We start from the raw sequence: 21,710 nt of genomic DNA, 5'->3' as shown, positions 1-21,710 counted from the left end.
TCCGTCTTCACATCAATATTGTTCAGAAGTGAAACGCTCTTGTTGTTGAACAAAGTACAATTCTAAAAAAATGTCTGCTAGTTTGATAACAGAAATCTAAAAATTACTGATTCGTTACTACAGGCAGGTTATAAATTTGGATGATATATTTATATTTCGCAAATTTAGGACAATATCATGCTATAGACTTACAGTCCATAGACTGAAATTACTGTCAGATAATTTCGGACTCGTTTATTCATTTTATAAAATGTTTTGACAGCTTCGGAAAAATCCGGGAAAATTGATTGTAATACACATTTACCACCTAGCGTCACGCATGCCAAATGGCAATCCGGCCAGTTTGTCTTTTCTTAAGACTGTTACCAGCTAGAAATGAATTTTCGAGGCTGCCGAGACATAAACGCTCTAAAAGTGGATAACATTTTCTGACAGAAAATCAAGATCTTTCTTTCATATTTCTTTGTTGTAAGCGTACTTTTCTTTTCCAAAACTGAGTTGTTAAACTATCATTTGTAATAATATTCCCTCAAATTTAACTAGAAAAGTTACTAATATGATAGATATATTGAAATAAGCCTTTGATGGACATGCAGTTACAGGACAAAATATAATTCACTACGACCAAAATGCACTATACATTAATATTATGTGAAGAATCTAACTTTATATGTTATGGTTACTCGTCCACCTTTAAAATAATATTACCAATAAAAGGCCTATGCAAAAGTATCTTACACAAATATTATTTATTCAAAATGAAAACTGCATAATAAAATTTTTTAACCATGCAAATTTGCGAACATTAATTGCGTGAAAGTGGCGTTGGCGTTGGTTCATATTTCCTATAAGGTCCATTTTCTCCTTTTCACTTCAAAATTAGTATACTCATTTATTGTCATACAAGGAAGCCATTCCAAAGGGCAATTAATCGTGTGTTTTGCGAAGTTATGCCCCTTTTTTACATATATTTTTTTCTCTTGCGTCAATTTCTCTAAATCTGTCAAGGTAGATCATTTCAGACTCGGAATACTTGTTCATTTTTTAAATTGCAATGCATTTCTAATGGAAAGTATCTTTTCAATTCATTTTTGCAGACTTATGTCCATTTTTGCTTTTAATTTCTTGATTAACTTTTTTGTTAACTATCAAATTTGAAATGTATTTGAGGAGGGGGATAATCATGAAAGTCTTTTTTGCTTCATTATTTCCTTTTACTACTTTTTATATGATCTATTGCAAGCTTGAGATATTTTGAGAGAAAAAAAACGCAATCATTTTTACGGATTCTTTTCCGAAGCTGTCAAAACATTTTATGAAATGAGGAGATGAGTCCAAGATTACCTGGCAGTATCTTCACTCCTTGGAAAGTAAGTCTATGGCAATGAAATTGTCCTTGACTGCGAAGTAAAAATATACCAACCAAATTTATAATTTATGGCGCCTGTAATACATGGTGGGTACACCAAAGTATAAGAATACTGTTTATCATACCAACACATCAATTCTATAAAACCACGTAATGTACTGTTCTTTATATAAGCACGCACTGACGCGAACAGAATATATAATACTAGTAACCCGTCCTTAAATTTCAACAGTTTTATATTATACATTTAAAATCCCGTTTAAAGTACTAAATACCTCTGTGTAAATGTATCTACTTTTGGAATGTATCAATTAAATAATAGAAAATGAAATCATCGATATAAAGGAAACCAGGTTGAAAGAATTACACTTAACCAGATCGAGCTCGGAAGGCACTGTTTACTATTTTGATTAAGATAAAAAAAAAATCACTTGATTTTCCTGTTGATATTCAGTTACACTTGTTAAACCATATGGTTAAGGCTATACAATTGTATAGGAAGTGTGGGGAAATGAAAATAATTCTATCATTTCTCAGTTTCAAATAAAATTTTATTAACTTATATATACTTAAACTCAAAATGCCAACTTTTGTAGAATGTTAAATGTTTCGGGTAAATGAAATTAGTTACTGGTAAAGCTGATAAATTATTCGCTATACGGTGTATCGCACTATATATAATCTTCATGAAATAGGTATTTTACTTTGTAAAATCTGCATTTAACAATATTTGTTACTCAGTTTTTTTTTGTTTTTTTGTTTTTGTAATGATATTAAACTTGTTATTAAATAATCACGATTACGAGATCTGTTGTTACTGGGAATAAAAATGTGTATCTTTCTCTCCCAGGTTGTTACAAATATGCCATTGTGGAGTAGTGATGTTTTCAATTCTAATTATAGAATATATAAAACTCAATTTTAGTTTGAACACTATAAACTATGCTTACCAAGAAATAGCAACTATACTCTTTTTGTAAATTTAGGTGTCTCTATTCTGACCTTCCTAGTATAATGAAAGTTCGTTATTTTGGTATTAAAAAAGAAAATAGGACTTGCTAGAGTTCACTCTCTAGTCTACAAGAAATAGGTGATAGGTTTCATTATATTTTTAAATGCAGTTATTTTACACATGAAAGACACTGGTAGATCTATATATCTTTAATTACTATGCTAAAGTAGGCTTCCTATTACATTTTATTTTCTGACTTAAATGTGGAGTGATAATAGAAATACTTTACCTAATATATAGCTGTAATTGTTTTACCAATTATGTTGAAAGTTTATTGAGTCATCGTCCTTATTCATTTCTTTGCTATGTTCGTATTAGTATTTGTTATATTGTTTGTTCACTCTTATGCCCTCAAGGGACATACGTAAATAAACAAAGATTTAATTTGAAAATAGGTAGTTCTTGAACATTATGAAGTGCCAAGAATTATATAACTGTCATATTTAAAGTATATTTATTGCACCTGTGAAGTTTTTGTGTGTTATATGATTACTTAGAAAAAAATGTCTATTCGTCTGTAGGACCGTTTTTCTGGACGAAAGGATTAAAGATGTGCTACTCGCTAGCAGACATGATTTTTTTAAGAGAAAAATTTAAACTTTTCCCCTTCAGAATAAATGCCTGAAACAAAGTTGATGGCTAACCTACACTGTATTATACTTTGGGTCTCATTTGGCCTGAATATTTTCAGCAATGATTCATCAAGGATACTGTCATCCGCAATTAAGCCTCAAATGTGACTGATTTACATATATTTAGAACATAGAGTACGAAATGTGACTAGGCCGACTGCGTGAGCAGTACGGATACAGTACGTACAAAGGTGCGGACTATATTCTAATCGTCACCTGATTAGCTGGTTTCCGTACATTAAGACGCCCAAAGATATATTTAATATTGTACCTAGAACCAAAACATATAAATTGTCACATGATAGTTCAAAAGTTCAATTAATCATAATAACATCGAAATGGAGTGCACATACAAATTGTTGAAATTGTTGTTATTCTGTTCACTAGTAAAGTCACAAAAATTTATTTCACCGGAGCAGATTCATTTGTCATACGGCGGTAAGTCGGCATTTAACATTCCAAAGACGTCATTAATCGGTTAATAGCTTATTATATAAATTGACAAGAAAAGCATTGATGCAATCCAAAAGTGAAGATGAACTAGTAGACATCTGATGACCAGATATTCTTATAAACTTTTCAATGGTTAATAACTTAATTGGTTTTAACAAGTATTGTATATCATTTATGAATGGACGGACGAATGACATTGTTCCTTATGAACTTTGCAGGCATGCTAGAGATTTGAATATTAAATTTTTTTTCCCACAGGAACTTTAATTCTATCTATGTTAACGATAATATCCAAAATATAAAGGTCTATAATATTCAAAATATGGTATAAGTTTATTTATACTCGGTACAAGTCAACCCCGGCCCCAAGTCAACCCGCCCCCAAGTCAGCCCGGCCCCAAATTGGTCAACCCGGCCCAAACCAATGTTATTTCTGGTCAACCTGGCCCCATTTTTTTAGATTATTTATTTTGCTGTAAAATGTAAACACTTAAATAAAATAAAAATTAACAACAAAAACAAAAGTTCAACGATGATACCTTTTATTATTTATTTTATATAAAAACTATCAATATTAACAAACAATGAATTAATGTTGATGTACATATAATTGTTAATGTTATATAATAATTCATTATCACTATTGCATATTAAAGACTTAATCGGCGCAATTAAATTTACCGACACTTTTATGCAAGTTCATGTTTTTTTTTTTACTATTGTTCTATAGTTACTTATCTTCAATTAATAATAAAACAATTTTATTCCATCAGACAACAAAATGACTTAAATAGTTTTCTTTGAAAAATATATATATTGGGGCCGGAATGACCAATTTTGGGGCCGCATTGACCAAATGAAAATACTGTGGGGCCGGATTGACCAATTTTGGGGCCGGGTTGACCAATTTTGAGGCCGGGTTGACTTGGGGCCGGGTTAACTTGGGGCCGGCTTGACTGTAATTCATTTATACCATATAGGGGTATTTTTTGGATATTGTCATTAATATTGGTTATTTGATAGAATTTCAAGTTCATGTGGTATTTTCTTTGGAACATACAGCATAACAGTCAAAATGAACAAAGTCTGTTAATTGATTTAATTGTTTTAATAATTATGTTTGCATTTCATTTCCAGTTCGTTGCGACTCGAATGACCGTTTCGGTAAACTAAAACTACTTCTATAAATAGATTTTCGGACTTTCACAATGTGCAGGTCATCATTCTATTTAGTAAAGCAATAACACACATAATAACCCATTGTGTACTACAAAATGATTAATAAAAATACTGTAGAGCGCGATTAATTGACGGATAAGATAATTTCATTTGAATATGTTTACGATGGGAAATTATCCAGTTCGCTATTCATTATTTTTTGATAATCATACCAATCGGAATGTTCGGCTATTATGGCCGACGAAAAGGCTGGAGAAGTTGCTATTGCCCTTTCACAAAATCTGTTTTCATTCCATAAGGGCGTCGCGCTTCGGCACGGACGCCAACAAGATTTGATACCAGTAACATTTATTGAACTTATCTTTGACAATACAGTATAGGAGTAGTCCAATATATCAGACATTAAGGGCTTGTTATAGTTTATGTTGCTTTGCCCATCTAAGCAAATATATCTGAAAACGACGTCATATTTAAATAGGACCACGTCATGAGTATACAGTATAGGACTAAGTATAGGAGGAGTTTAAAAGCCATCTTGGCTTAAATGCCTAGAAGAAGAGGAAGGTAAGGTAAAGGTAAAGATGGTCTCTTGATAAAACAATAGATATAAACCGAAAAGACTAAATTACAAGATTTCAGGGTGAAAAGTTTTTATGAAAGGGTACAGCTTAAGGTCTTTAGCGAACCCCTTTATATATACTATGACATGACGTGAACGCTGAAGACAGAAGTGAAGCATATGCTGATAAAATTATCTATAATCTATTGATAAGCCAAGAACCAACATATATTATAAAAAACTTTATTCAAACATAAACAACCTAATAATTTACGATCTTGCCAAAATGTAATTGTTTGATCATGTGAGGTAACTACAGTCACAGGCACGAGTATCGGACCTGGGATGAAAAAATATGACCAGATTGATAATAAAACCCGTGTTCATCTTAAAAGTGTCAAAAACCAAAAAAAAAAAATTGTAAAAAATGACCCCCTTTAAAATATACTATAAGTTAACTTATAGTATATTTTAAAGGGGGTCATTTTTTACAATTTTTTTTTTTGGTTTTTGACACTTTTAAGATGAACACAGGTTTTATTATCAATCTGGTCATATTTTTTCATCCCGGGTCCGATACTTGTGCCTGTGACTACAGTGTCTCCTATTATCAACATCGCATATTGACATAAATGTTAATATATTGTCTTGTCCTCTAATCTTTGATCAGTGTTGATAGCCATCATATCTGTAGGGTTGTGCTCTTGGGTACCATAGTACTTAGTTTTTGTCAACAAATTGTAATACGATAAAATATTTTTATGCCACCGCAGCATCTGCGATGCGAAGGCATATAGCGATTCACCTGTGTGTGTGTGTGTTTGTTTGTGTGTGTGTGTGTGTGTGTGTGTGTGTGTGTTATATAGATTATATAGTGAACTTAAAAAATCTTCTTGTGAAAAACCAGTAGTCCAATTTCAACCAAACTTGGCAGGATTGATCCTTGGGTGAAGGGCTTCCAAAGTTGTTCAAAGAATTTCATTCCATGCAGAAATCTGGTTGCCATGGCAACCAAAAGGAATTATAAGAACAAATTTAAAAAATCTTCTTGTAAAGACCCAAAAGGCCTAGAGCTTAGATATTTTGCATAAGGCATTGTCTGGTAGACCTCTACCAAGATTGTTCAAATTATAGCCCTGGGGTCAAAATCGGCCCGCCCCGGGGTCATTGATTTTCACTATATGTACATATAGTAAAAACTTAAAATACCTTATTGTAAAGACCCAAATAGCCTAGAGCTTAGATATTTTGCATAAGGCATTGTCTGGTAGACCTCTACCAACATTGTTCAAATTATAGCCCTGGGGTCAAAATAGGCCCCGCCCCGGGTCATTGTTATAAAGATTATATAGTGAACGTAAAAAATCTTCTTGTGAAAAACCAATAGTCCAATTTCAACCAAACTTGGCAGGATTGATCCTTGGGTGAAGGGCTTCCAAAGTTGTTCAAAGAATTTCATTCCATGCAGAAATCTGGTTGCCATGGCAACCAAAAGGAATTATAAGAATAAATTTAAAAAATCTTCTTGTAAAGACCCAAAAGGCCTAGAGCTTAGATATTTTGCATAAGGCATTGTCTAGTAGACCTCTACCAAGATTGTTCAAATTATAGCCCTGGGGTCAAAATCGGCCCTGCCCCGGGGTCATTGATTTTCACTATATGTACATATAGTAAAAACTTAAAATACCTTATTGTAAAGACCCAAATAGCCTAGAGCTTAGATATTTTGCATAAGGCATTGCCTGGTAGACCTCTACCAAGATTGTTCAAATTATAGCCCTAGGGTCAAAATCGGCCCCGCCCCGGGGGTCATTGATTTTCACTATATGTACATATAGTAAAAACTTTAAATACCTACTTGTTAAGACCCAAAAGGCCTAGAGCATAAGGCATTGTGTTGTAGACCTCTACCCAGATTGTTCAAATTATAGCCCTGGGGTCAAAATCGGCCCTGCCCCGGGGGTCATTGGTTTTCGTTATATGTATATAGTAAAAACTTTAAAAAAATTTCTTCTAGCAATTGACAAATGCTAGAGGTTAGATATTTTGCATGAAACATTGTGTAGTGAACCTCTAGCAAGATTGTTCAAATTATAGCCCTGGGGTCAAAATTGCCCCCGCCCCGGGGGTCATTGATTTTCAATATATACATATAGTAAAAAATAAAAAAATCTTATTGTCTGTAGGTACAAGGTACAAGGCTTCAAAAACTTAAAATACCTTCTTGTAAATGCCCAAAAGGCCTAGAGCTTAGGTATTAATGCGGTGGCATAGCATTTTTCTCAAATGCAATCTTGTTTTTACTTATTCATTCAACTATTTTAACCCATTGCATCAATTAAAAGTGAATTAAAAAACTTAATATGTAAAATGTTTGACTAACTGTCCTTTTAGTTTAAGTCTAAAGCGCCTTAATCTTTTTTCTCTAATTTATTTATTGCTTGCTGGAAAATGACTAAGTGTTTATATTTACATTATTCAATCTTAAAATGACTAAAAGTCTACCAAGAAATCTCTATTAATTTTCAGTTGACCCATCACATATGGTAGTGATATGGAGTACAATGAATGCAACACAGTCAACTGCAGCCTTGATAGGGTCAGCATTAAAAGGGCAACCACCAAGCACTGTAGTAAATGGAACTAGCAGTAAGTTTGTGGACCCTGGTACCTTGCACCATACACAGTATATTCACAGGGTGGAGTTTACTGGGCTTAAGCCAGGAGCACCATATAGTAAGTTTGTCCTTTGATAGATAGAAATTTGAAAACAAATTGTATACTTATCTAGGACCTATCTTTCCAAAGGTCAGGCCTCTTTTGAAAAGTAAGGTTAAATAAGCGTATAACAATAATACTAGTTTTAAAGAAAGGGAATGGAAAACATGATGTATATTGAATTTTGAGATAAACTGCATGATTTTAAAGCATTTTTACTGGAGTTTCAGTATGACATTTTGAAATGGTCTTTTCTATATAGAAGGAATAATGCCCGATATTAAGCAATGATTGTTTTGCATTTTGAGTTGTATTTTGCAAACAATGATTTTACAGTGCATGCTAGATAAAATTTATTATATTAAAATATTTATCCTTTCAGTATATAAAGTTGGTAGTACTGTTGAAAACGTATGGAGTGAGACATTTGTTTTTAAAACAATGAGAGATGGCAATGACTGGTCGCCACATGTTGCCTTATATGGAGATTTTGGTTTCTCTAACCATCAATCTCTTCAGCGTCTGATGATTGACAATGATCAGGGCATGTACGATGCTGTGTTTCATGTTGGTAAGTTTTATATAATCCTTACGAAGTTGAAAAAAAAATCGACTTTATTGTGTGTAACATAATTTGAAAAAGAGTTTGATCGTTTTGTAGTATAATTAAAGTGTTCTACGTAGTAAGTAAAGTTGTAGATAGAACTCTCTTGGATAACTGACTGATTATTGTAATTGGGTAATAGCTTGAATATTTGAAGAATATTGAGGCTTTGTTACTCACCCATATGTCGACTTCAGCGTAACATTTTGGCCAAAGTTTTGTGTGCAACGACTTGATACCTCATGAACAAGTGAAGATATTGCTTCAAACTTTACCGATGGGTAGTACCCAAGGAACGACCAAAGTAGGGCTCTGATCTTTAATCACTGGGTAAAGAGGCAGACATCTTAATTACTAGGCAATTAATCCCCTACAGATTCTAAGTAACAAGAGCTCCTGCTTCCTTACTTGATAGTATTATCATTATAGCTTGTAGTAGAGCTGCTGTAATATGATAATGATCTCACTAGACCAATGACAAGGACATTGCAGAGTTCTCCTGCTGACTTCTGAGGTTTGAGGAAGCTGACATTGGGAGTCTTTGTGTTTTGTATACACTTTGATTGTAGAACAATATACATGTAAAAATATTCAGATATTGTTGACTGCCCACTGACTTTTTAAGTACAAGTATTTTATTAAATAGTCTCTTTTCAACATTTATTTTTATTTTAGGTGATTTGGCCTATGACATGGACAGTGTAAGTCAATATAATACATTTAAATCTTTCCTTAAGCTATAAAGAATATGTTTTTATGTGTTAGGAATAAAAAACAAAACAAAACAACCAAATAGACAAAAAACACAACATATTGAAACGAGTGCTGTGATTTACAACTCCACAATTAAAGCAGCATGCCTCGAGAAGTAAAATATTGTGAAGTGAACAAAGAAAGTAATTTACACATTGCAAACGGCACTTACAATTCATGTAAATTACCAAAAAGATGTCAAAATATACATAAATACTTCTTACTGCATTTAGTAACACAGTAGAATTATAGTGATTGACACTGCAAAATCAGTCATTAATCGCACATAACATGTTAATTAATTAAATATTGAATCGTTTTACTTTTCTTAAGATCTTAATATATTTTTCTAAAGATTGAATTATTTGAAATATTTTGGCTCATATGGAGGCGTGCAGCTTTAAGGTCAACAATTATTTTTCACATGCATCTTTTATATATCTTCAGATATTTCCTTAATTTTCCTAACTATTCAAAAAAAACAATTGAAGAAAAAAACAATAACACATTATCCAAATCATGTTTGATATTATAATTGGCTACAAAATATAAAGTTTACTCGGAGTATTTTTGTGTCGCCTCTACGGAGTAGTGGCGACATATAGGGATCACTTCTCCGTCGTCTGTCTGTCCGCACAAACATTTTAGGTATATGAGCTAACTAACGGTACACTGTGACAAAAGAGAACAAAGGACTTCATTCCGTAAATAAAAGTTAGCTCATAAGGAAACAATAGTTAGCCCACAAGGAAACAAAAGAAAAGAACAATAGAAATAGCTCATAAACCTGAAAAATTGGTACGTCTGTCTGTCTGTCCGTCACAAAACTTGTCCGGACTACTCCTCATAAACTACTGGATCAATTTCATCCAAACTTTACAGGAATGATCAGTACCAAGTCTAGTTGTGCATATTGTCAGCATTTTCCGGTTCAATGATTTTTGTCAGAGTTATTGCCCTTTGATAATTTTTATTTTTAAAGTTTGTCCGGACTACTTCTCTTATACCACTAATGCAATTTCAATGAAACTTTACAGGATTGATCTGTAGCTCAAGTCCTTGCGCATATTGCACGGGTTTTCCGGTTGAATGATTTTTGGGCGAGTTATGGCCCTTTGATAAAAAGGTGTTTTTTTCTGTGTGTTGCCAAATACACAAAAGCTTGTCCCCACTACTCCTCATAAACTACTGGTGCAATTTCATCCAAACTTTACAGGAATGATCAGTACCAAGTCTAGTTGTACACTGTCCGTCTGTCTGTCCGTCTGTCACAAAACTTGTCCCAACATGAAATTGGCCATTATGAAGCGACACATGTGATCACTGATTGCTCTTGTTAACATTGAATAGAAATTAATGTACTTTATGTTATTGAATTTTGTGATCATTGCTGAAACAGTAATTTTTGCTAAATGTTGGAGAAAGGAAATATAATGATCTGTTACAGGACAATGGTTATGTTGGAGATAAATTCATGAACATGATACAACCTTTAACAGCACGGTTACCATACATGACATGCCCTGGCAACCATGAAAACAAGTAGTAAGTTGCTTTTCTACTTTTATAGAGAACATAAAGCTTCTTACTATTAAAATGTTGGGAAACATTTCATGTTTTTGAAATAACTGTATAGTAAATCCATTGTTAAGAAATGACTTGTCAGTGACTTGGAAATTGTTAGTTTATTTTATCCCTGTTAAATCCTCTTTGAAGTCATATAAAAATAAAAAATCTTGTTTAGTTAAAATTACATAGAAATCCGGAGAATGTGAACCAAGTAAGTTTCTATCTATTAGATAGATTCAGTATAGTTTATACTATTGATACTGTAATTACTATTTGAACCATAACAGTTTTATATTTTAGAATGTTCTGGGTCAAATACTTACCAAACTGCCTTTGGCATCATGATTCTTCTTTATTTGACAGATGAATTTATGTAACTTGTGTTTTGTGTAAAAGCAAATTGTTAACATTTCTTTCTTAATCTGATTAGCATATGAATTTAATGAATTTGAACTCTGTCCTAACAAATTGTTAAAAAAGTCGATTTTTTTGCCAGACAAAGACTAATTACTACTTCCTGGTTTAAACTCTTTATATCTGGAAACAAAGTTCAAATGTCTGAATAATATGTATGAACATTACATCCTAGTTAGTATGATATATTTGTTAAATATGTTAAATACTAGATTTAAAACTCAGATATGTAAATTAAACAATCTGTATTCATCTAAACCAGGAAGTTTTCAAATTGTTAAGTGATAACTGAGATCAAATGAAAGATTTAAAAATGATAAAACTGACACAATTTAAATGTTATGTTCTATTAGCCACATTCCTAATTAGTAAACTTTAATTTATGTCATAGATAAATCACTAGCCTTAATGTATAGTTATGTGAAAGACTTTTAATGAAATAAACTTTATGTTAGTTTCCTTCTTCTATACATGCAAAATGTTCAGCCAGTGTATTGTATATGTAAATAAAATTAAGTGCATTATTATAGTTGGTTTAAATTGTCAAAATCATCCAGAAGTTATTGCACTGTATAGTGTTAATGCCCATCCTATATATTTTGCTTGTAGCATTGCTTAATAGATTTCTACAAAGTTTTATGAATCAAACACCTATAGGGTTATTGTGGTTAATAATGCTCCCATCCTGGAGATAATTTAGTGTTATAAAGATAAGATGAAATATTTATCTGTCAAGTTCCATGAATGGGTCTCTTCCTATATTGAAAGGAGATTTTGATTACTTAATCAAATTTTCATTCATGCGTATATTGCCTTGTTGTAGTGGTGCTCTTGATTTTCAATCATTACTTTGCAAAATGTAAAGCTAAGAATTTATTTTTGAAATTTTATTTTTTTCCAGTAATTTCACACACTACAAGAGGCGTTTCTCAATGCCAGGTGATGAGGTTGGTGACAAGATGTTTTACAGGTAAATCTTAAGGCCTAATCATCAGTGGTACACTTGTTGATGAATTTTCAGTCTTTTGAACTCAGGTGACCTTAAATAGTTTACAACCTCATCAATTGTTATTAATCCCCTTGTTCAATAAGAGTAGAAAGAAAAAAATTGATCAAGTGTTAATCCTTACCCTGCTGAATATTTATTATGATTTGCCCTGCTTTAAGATTTGCCCTGCTTTGAATTTGGGACAGTCTTATTTGAAAATTAAAGAATTTCATATCAAAATACAAAAAAAGAACAACAACAAACCCAAAGCTGCCAACAAGATAGAGCCTGGTCAGATTGCATGGATGTTAAACTGGTCTGTCTCTATACTGGTGACGAAAGCTAGTCACTTTCTGTTCTAACAGGTTAAGGGTTAAAGAAGAAACAAACAAGTTTAATGCATAGTGCACATATTATACTCATTTTAATAACATTATTATTGTATGATATTTTTCTTTGCTTTATGGACAATTATTTACCTTCTGTTGGACCATTCAATATTTGTATGTTTGAACTTATTGAATGGAATTCTCATTAATTTTATAATCTTACTAATACTATTAAAGTATAATGAAGATTGAGCAGTTTTTTTTTCAAATTCTGTAGGCCATTGACCCATGTGAACATCCAGAATGGACGTAGACTGCAAATAACATGACACATTGTATAACTTTTGTGTGAAATAAAGTAAAAATCAACTCTTAGGGCACAAAGCTCTGCCTATAATTATATACTGTCATGCTGTAGGTTTATTTGTTATTATAAGTATAATTTTAACATATAGATCTAAATAAGTATAATTTGTTATTTTTACACTGTCTAGCTTTGACATTGGTCCAGCTCATGTTATATCGATATCAACAGAGTATTACTTCTACTTACAATATGGGGTTGTACAGGCATTGAGGCAATACTATTGGCTGGAGGATGATCTAAAGGTACAGTTTTATTATTTGCCTGTTTTAAAACAGTAACTTGATCCATATTTAATGGATCCTGAAAAGAAACTTAAAAATGTTTAGTCCTCCACTTGTTTGTGTAATCTCTACCAACTTTGTCACTGATTTAACTTTATATCTACATGTATGTTTTTTTAAAGTAATATATTGATAAGACTTTTAAGGTTGACTTTAATTTTCAAGACTTGAGATGGTATTCATTTAAAAATTATTTGTGTCTTTGGAATTTTGTTTGAAGATCCTACAAGTCTTACATTGAACTTGACTGAATCATGGTCCCTTTTGAACTTACAAAACATTTAGGGTTACTATTCGAAAATCATAGCTCTTTTCATGTAATAAGATTGAAAGTTGTCACATGGAGGAATTGGTAATTATTAGTTAGTTATTCAGGAAAGCTGGTTAGGTGGTGAAAATATTTGAGGGCATTGTTTAATTACAACTCATGTTTTATTGACATGGTCATATTTTAACTTATTGTCCTCTGCCTTTTTTAAGAAGGAAAAGGGGGATATATAAATGCCCGTCTGTCTATCCGACCGTCACACTTTCGTGTCTTACATGCATAAATTTGCAGTAGCTGTATATAGGTAATATAAATATCACAATAATTTATTATGAATTATCCAATGAAAATCGACTGTAAAAGTGATATAACATTTTACTTTATTACTGTACTGGGCTTATGTTTAACATTGTTTATTTTATCAGGAAGCTAATAAACCAGAAAACCGGGCTAAGAGACCATGGATCATTACAATGGGTCATCGTCCTATGTACTGCTCAAATAAGGATGGTGATGATTGTACAAAACACCATTCATTGGTAACCTGTTATTTTTTGTGTGTATGAACTTGTTTTAGTTTGATTTTTAGCTTACCTGGCAAAAAGTGACATTGTGAGCTTTTGTGATCGCTTTTTGTCCGGCGTCCGTCCGTAAACTTTTATTTTAAACGACATCTCCTCATGAATCACTTAGCCAATTTCATCCAAACTTCACAGGAATGTTCCTTTGGTTGTTAACTTTAAAAATTGTTCAAAGAATTAAATTCCAAGCAGAACTCTGGTTGCCATGGCAACCGAAAGAAAAAACTTAAAATATCTTCTTTTAGAAAACCGCGAGAGCTAGAGCTTAAATATTTGGCATGAAACATCACCTAGTCAGTGTCTACCAAGTTTGTTCAAACCAATGCCCAGGGGTCAAAATTGGCCCCGTCTGGGTGGGGGGGGGATCATTGATTTTCCTTATTTGTGTATAGTAAAAACTTAAAAAATCTTTATCATGAAACATCTTCTGATGAATATCTACCAAGTTTGTTCAAATAAAAGCCCCTGATATAAAATTGGCATTGGCCTAGGGGCCTATATACAGGTGAGCAATTTCAGGGCCATCATGTCTTCTTGTTTCAAAGAAAAAAATTGGTTGTTTGCTTCAGGCATGTTGTTGTTGATGTTGCCCAGGCTCTTGCTATTATTCATGATATTGACATCATTGATTTAATTTTCTGCTGTATTGTTAGTAATTCTTATACATTTATTTTAGAAGATATTTTACAACCATGATTAAGACTCATGAGAGCCGAAACATTGGTTATCAAAATTAAATATACCTTGAAACTTATCCTTTGATGATCGTTTAATCCACTTGTATCATTTTTCTTAGTAATTCATATAGAACAGTTGCAATCACAACGTGTCTTTAAATCTCATGAAACTAATAATATATTCCATTTGATTAAGCTATCACCTACTTTATTGAAGACTAATAATGCATGAAGTAATGCATTTATATACATATACATTGTATTCTTCCATATTACTAGTGATGTATGATCAAAAAAGTAATTTTATGATATAGGTAAGAGATGGTATTCCACTTATTGACAAGTTTGGGCTAGAGAAGATGTTTTATGAGAATGGAGTGGATTTGGCTGTGTGGGCGCATGAACATGCTTATGAGAGACTCTGGCCTGTTTATGAGGATAAGGTATTTTATATATGATATTTTTCTGCTCCTCAGCTTTAACTTGTCTTGTTCTACAATAATACATTAATACATGAAGCAGTGTGATTGCTATGATATATTGAAAGGAAGATGACATTTAAATGTACCAGTGGCAACACTTATTTGCCTTCTTTTGAACTCCTTAAACAGGAAAATTTCTTGAATGATTCTCTATACCAGTTGTTAGTTTGATCAAAACATGTCATTGATACGAGGTAGGCTTTCTTTTTTATAGAGAAAACTTGAAATATTCGCTGTCTGAAACTACTGACCTAACTTAAAAAAATTTCCATTGGTTTTCTGTAATATTAACACATTGCCTTGTTAAAAAATTCAAAAGGGTAAAGATCTCAATGAGACAGGGTTGCATCACCCTATCTGTGGAAACTTATTGACCAAATTTTACATGTTTCTCATAATAAACTAATAATAAACTGTGAGAACAAAAGTAAATGGATAAAGTTTGTTGTATTGCAGGTATACAATGGCAGCTTGAATCAACCTTACACAAATCCAGGAGCTCCTGTTCACATTACTACAGGATCTGCAGTAAGTGTCTAATATTCATTACACATTTTAGAAAAAATTACACATTTCTATATTTATTATAGTCTCATCTGTGCATAATTACATACATTTCAGCATAAAAGAGAAACATTACATTGTACATAGCGACTTAAGATATTTTAAGTATTTTACAATTAAAACTATAGTCTGTTATATTACAGGCATATATATGAGGATATGAAAATACATACACATATGTATGCAAATATATTTCACGTTAAAAAATGCAATATTAAAACTAAACATGATATGTATATGTGCCAAATATATATATGTTTCACAAGTTTAAGAAAAAATGTTCCAAACAAAATATTGAGGTTTATAGAATAGAAAGTAGATTTAATAATGCTATTCAAATAAATAATGTTGTTGTTTCAGGAATCTTAAAAATAAAACACATAAGTTGTATATTTTATGTTACAGGGTTGCCAAGAAAATCATGATCCTTTCAAAAAAGATCCCTCCCCGTGGTCTGCATTCCGTAGTGATGACTATGGTTATACTAGGATGAAGATATTCAACAGTACACATCTCTATCTGGAGCAGGTCTCTGATGATAAGGTATCATATATCAGATAGATTTATCTTTATTGTCTGTAGGAAAAACATTGGGTCTCTAGATGTATTATTTTGTTATCTATATCACTGAGCATACTCAATGCCTGCTTGCGAAACATGTAGACCTACTGCAAAACCAGACTAAATATAGCATTAGTTATTGTGTTAATGGCTCATTTTAAAAATTGTAGTCTGTAATCTCTGTATGCTAATCAGTATGACTATTGTCACTATGAGGTCAATTCTGGGACTACTTTTTATGCTCCCCTAAGGGTGAGCATATAGTCGCCGCTTTGTCCGTCTGTCTGTCTGCACTACTGAACAGGGATAGTGGGTCATCTAACTGTAAACAGAACAAAAAAGAACAATAGAATTCATTCCCTATTTGGAAGTCTGTCTGTTCGTCTGGTTGTCCGTCTGTCCATCCGCTTTTGTTGTCCGGTACAGAACACTGTAACAACACGAGGTATCAACATGAAACTTTGTAGGTAGGTAGATCTCATTGGGTAGATGTGCAGTGCACAAGAACCATAACTCTTCCTTGCCTTATTTTGGAGTTATTGCCCTTTGTTCATTTTTACACTTTGAATTTTGTGTCCGGGACATAACTCTGACACTATTAGAGATTTGAACATGAAACTTTGTAGGTAGATAGATATAATTGGGTAGATGAGCAGTGCAAAGAACAGTAACTCTGCCTTGCTTAAGTTTGGAATTTTTGCACTTTGAACTTTATCCGGGACATAACTCTGAAACTACAAGAGGTATACTTTTCTATGTTCAAAATCTATCCGGGTAGCATCACCCAGTTCAACTGGTTCTTGTTGTTTCTGATCACAATGTTGACATGATAGTGTGTTTATTTTATACTAGACAGTATTACTGCCTGAATAGTTATATACTGATATAACTTGTATATTTCACGAATTACAGAATGGTACAGTAATTGACAAGATTATGATCATCAAAGACAAACATGGACCATACCATATCAAGTAAAGACATAGAGACACTATGAGAAGAGTGAATCAAAAAGAAGGGAAAAATAATTATAAAATAATAAAAAAAAAAAAAAAATAAAAAAATCAAAACTGTTAATACAAAGTGCAATCATTTGATAATTTTATATTTTTTCTATTAATGAATGAAAGAATTTTTGTGTGCCTCAAGGAATTTATAAAACATTTTTGTTTTAGTTTTCTTTCAAAATTGCCATATTCATTTTAATATGTAGCCAATATCAGAATCACAAAATGATAATTTTCTGAAGAACTCCAAAATATCAACAAAATTAATGTATTCAGAATGTTTCTCTTCAAAAAGACAGAACAATTTACTTATTTTTGAAAAGAAAAAAACCTATATTGGTGTGAAAGAAAAAACTGTTTTTGAATGACCAAGAATTACTTGTATGACAAGTTGTTCTGAGAACTTTAGTTTTTATTAAAAGAAAGCTTTAATTTTTTCAAGTGATTTTTTTTTGTAACTTTTGTTTATTTTTTCTTCTTTTTTTACCAATATGGAATGTCATATTTTTCAACAAGTCCAGGGAGAGCAAGGTAACAATACTGGGATTTGTACCTCAATTACTTTAAGATTATTGCATATATGTGCAAAAGTGTAAGGGACCAACATATATTGGAAAAAATAAAGCTTTGGACAAGGTGATTCTGTGTGACTTACAAATGTATGTGTATATGTTTTGTTGTATGAATTTTACTAGAATAAAATGTTTGTTTAAGATGGTGCTCATTTTTATATTGCTTGAAATTATGGTTTCCTGATTGCTGAAAATAATCTTATTATTATATTAAAATAAAATATTATGTTTAATATGATCTCATGCAGATAACAAATAATATTTTATAATTTGATACTTGTATGTAATATTTGTTATGAGTGGTAAAAGTGTACATTTACTGTCAAGTTACTGTATGTAATGTGATGAGTGAGTTGCTTTGAGAAAATTAATCTGACTGTTCATATTACTGTCATGTTTAGGTGAAAAAACTTTCAAAACTTTGGATACACAATTGCTTAAAGGTATAAATTTTTCACAAAATTGTGTAAACATAAGGAGATTTTAGTAATTACGATAATTCAAGTGAAAGATTTACTTGTAGCTAAACATTGTCAAATGTTGGATTCTAGTGGTTACCTATTATAGTTTTCCAAATTTTACCTTTTTTTAAAAATTTCGTTTTGTAAGTTTGTTATTTGTTAAATATTTAGAGATATTTTTTTTGAGAGTTTTTTTTGTTAATGAATATTTATTGCTGATTTGTTAATTTTACTTCACATCCTCCATTTTAAATTTATAATCTCTAAAAGTGTTAATGAAAGGATATGGAGTCAAAATTAAAACAGTAGTACAAATCTCAAGGTGGAAAGTTTACACTAAAAATATTTGCATGACGTTGACTTTGTTTTAAAAATTCTTCAGTTGAAGACTAATTTTAATATTTAGTTAATGAAAACGGTACTTCATTGCATATATTTATAACTTATTATTAACAGTAAACTTCTCTCCACCTTTATTATTTGTATGTTTACATTTAATATGAGTGTTTTATTGTCAGTGAAAACTGAAATCAAGATGCAATATTCATTCTCTTTTTAAGTTTGAGGTGATAGTTACTTGATGTGATAATTATTTATGAAAATTATTGTTAAACATTCATTTGTAGTATAAAAGTAAATTACTCAATAGGTTTTTAAATGTATGTATAAAAAAACATATGATTATATACATGTATTTATGCTTGTTAAAATAAGTACAAATCAATAAATTCTGTAAAACAAGTGTTACGTCTGTTTACTGTAAACAACCTTGTGGCAAACTGCAGCAGACCAAAATCTGGACAATGACTTAAATACCAAACTCATAATTTTAATACTCAGTGTAAGTACATATGTTAAGAAAATGTAAAGGGTCACTTTTTGATGTTAAGATGTTTCATTTTGTAATGATATAGTTTTCTACATTTGTCTGAAATTATTTGATCCTTACATTTAATAAAAGCATCATTTTCTCATGCTTCACATGAATAAAGTCTGTACTTCCAGGGTTTTTTCCATGAATTTGGGAACATGACTTACACCCATAGAATCGGAAATTTCAGCGATGTTTTTTTAAAATTTTGGAAAATTGCATGACTTTAATTGTGCAGTGATTTAATGAATGCAAAGAATCACTGTTTAAAATGGCTTCTTCAAACATTTATACACCATAACAGCCCTTTTTTTAGCTCACCAGAGCCGAAGGCTCAGGGTGAGCTATTAGTATCAAAGGGGGATGCTCGGGCGTCCGTCGTCATGCATCAACAATTGTCTTCTTTTCTGAAACTACTGAGCAGATTTACTTCAAATTTGGTCTGTAGCATCCTTGTGACAGTCACACTTGAATTTGCTCATGTCATTCCAATTGGCCTCTTTTATTTAAATTATTTAACCCCCAATATTTAAATATTTTCAGAGCTAAAAATAGAAAACCTTTTAAACATCTTCTTCTACAGAACTAATGAATGGATGATGACCAAACTTTGTCTGTAGCATTCTTGGGTAGTCTTTTATCAAGTTTGCTCATATTAATTTGATTGGCCCCTTTTAGGGGTCTCTAAGGCTAAAAATAGAAAAACGTTTAAACATCTTCTACAGAACCAATGGATGGATGATCACCAAACTTTGTCTGTAGCATTCTTGGGTAGTCTTTTATCAAGTTTGCTCATATGAATTTGATTGGCCCCTTTTAGGGGCCGCTAAAGCTAAAAATTTAAAAACCTTTAAACGTCTATTTCTACAGAACTAATTGATGGATGATCACCAAACTTTGTCTTTAGCATTCTTAGGTAGTCTATCAATTTTGCTAATATTATTTTGATTGGCCCCTTTTAGGGGTCTCTAGGGCTAAAAATAGAAAAACCTTTAAACATCTTCTTCTACAGAACTAATGGATGGATGATCACCAAACTTTGTCTGTAGCATTTTCAGGTAGTGTTTTATCAAGTTTGCTCATATTAATTTGATTGGCCCCTTTGAGGGGCCGCTAAAGCTAAAAATAGAAATACTGTTAAAAGTCTATTTCTAGAGAACTAATTGATGGATGATCACCAAACTTTGTCTGTAGCATTCTCGGGTAGTGTTTTATTAAGTTTGCTCATATTAATTTGATTGTCTCCTTTTAGGGGCCACTTAAGCTAAAAATAGAAATACCGTTAAATGTCTATTTCTAGAGAACTAATTGATGGATGATGACCAAACTTTGTCTGTAGCATACTTGGGTAGTCTTTTATCAAGTTTGCTAATATTATTTTGATTGGCCTCTTTTAGGGGCTGCAAAAGCTAAAAATAGAAATACCTTTACATATTGACATTCCAACACTGAAAAACAGTTGTTTCTGGTGAGCGACTCGGGGCCATCATGGCCCTCTTGTCAAAGATTTTAGAATTTGTTATTTAATATTTTTATTTTGCAATTGGGAATTTTTTCCTGTGAATTGGGAAAATAATATTCTATTTTCACCTTGAAATATGACCGAATATTGGCTATAAAATAAGCCAAAAAAAAATCCCTGACTTTAGTCATACATGCTTATTATATATATAATGGAAAAAAATTATTTAAATTATTGCTTTATTCAGATCATCTATTCAGCTGTAATTTATTTATTGTGATATATGTTACACATGACTTAAATTGAGTTGGTATGCTGTTAAACCAAACCAAACAAACACAATACTACAGTGGAAAATAGAGTTTGATGCAACTCTTTGTGTAATTCCTGATATATAATAATGTCTGACATGGCTTTTTATAAATTAATCCATGTTTTGTTTTTTGATACATGGTGTTATAATTATTTAGGTGTCACTTTGTTGGTCGTAGGATGGGGAGAACCGTGAGACAGGGTGGACCATATTTCGGGACACTGCAGACAAGGCAGACGGTGCTTTAATTTCAAATTTCAGTAACAAAATTTATTATAAATAATAATGACTTTATTTTGAGATAAACTGCCTTAATATAATTATGTAATTGTATATGTTTAAAATGATATAAAAAGGAAAAAAAGAACCCCCAATATTTAAATATTTTCGGATTTTGTTCCAAATATATTATAAATGTATTATTTGATTGCACAAATAAAAATTTGCAGAAAATGTTCATGGGGATAATGTTATAGAGGATATTTGTTTAGTTCAGTGTAAGATCGGAATATATTTCACCGAGTGAGCACCAAAAGGTATATTTCACGAGTGGCGCAGCCACGAGTGAAATATGAACTTTTGGTGTTCACAAGGTGAAATATATTTCGATCTTACACTAAACTAAACAAATTTTCTTTTTATTACATGCAAAGAAACGTTTTAA

The 21,710-nt window shown here is 31.7% G+C and overlaps 1 protein-coding gene across 1 annotated transcript; it reads left to right on the top strand.

The window, feature by feature from the left end:
* Positions 1-3,292: 3,292 nt before the first annotated feature.
* Positions 3,293-19,142, top strand: LOC132730022 (acid phosphatase type 7-like). The gene is made up of 12 exons (XM_060715865.1): positions 3,293-3,451; positions 7,734-7,940; positions 8,305-8,493; positions 9,202-9,227; positions 10,727-10,824; positions 12,164-12,232; positions 13,074-13,188; positions 13,921-14,034; positions 15,068-15,196; positions 15,692-15,763; positions 16,205-16,342; positions 17,273-19,142. Exons 1-12 carry the CDS (start codon positions 3,352-3,354, stop codon positions 17,336-17,338), a joined length of 1,323 nt encoding a protein of 440 aa, XP_060571848.1. The 5' UTR covers positions 3,293-3,351; the 3' UTR covers positions 17,339-19,142.
* Positions 19,143-21,710: the final 2,568 nt, after the last annotated feature.

The sequence above is a fragment of the Ruditapes philippinarum genome, unplaced genomic scaffold (assembly GCF_026571515.1).
Source record: "Ruditapes philippinarum isolate M1 unplaced genomic scaffold, ASM2657151v2 ctg155_1_1_1_1, whole genome shotgun sequence".
NCBI classification, from domain to species: Eukaryota; Metazoa; Mollusca; class Bivalvia; order Venerida; family Veneridae; genus Ruditapes; species Ruditapes philippinarum.
This window is presented reverse-complemented; position numbering and strand designations above follow the sequence as displayed.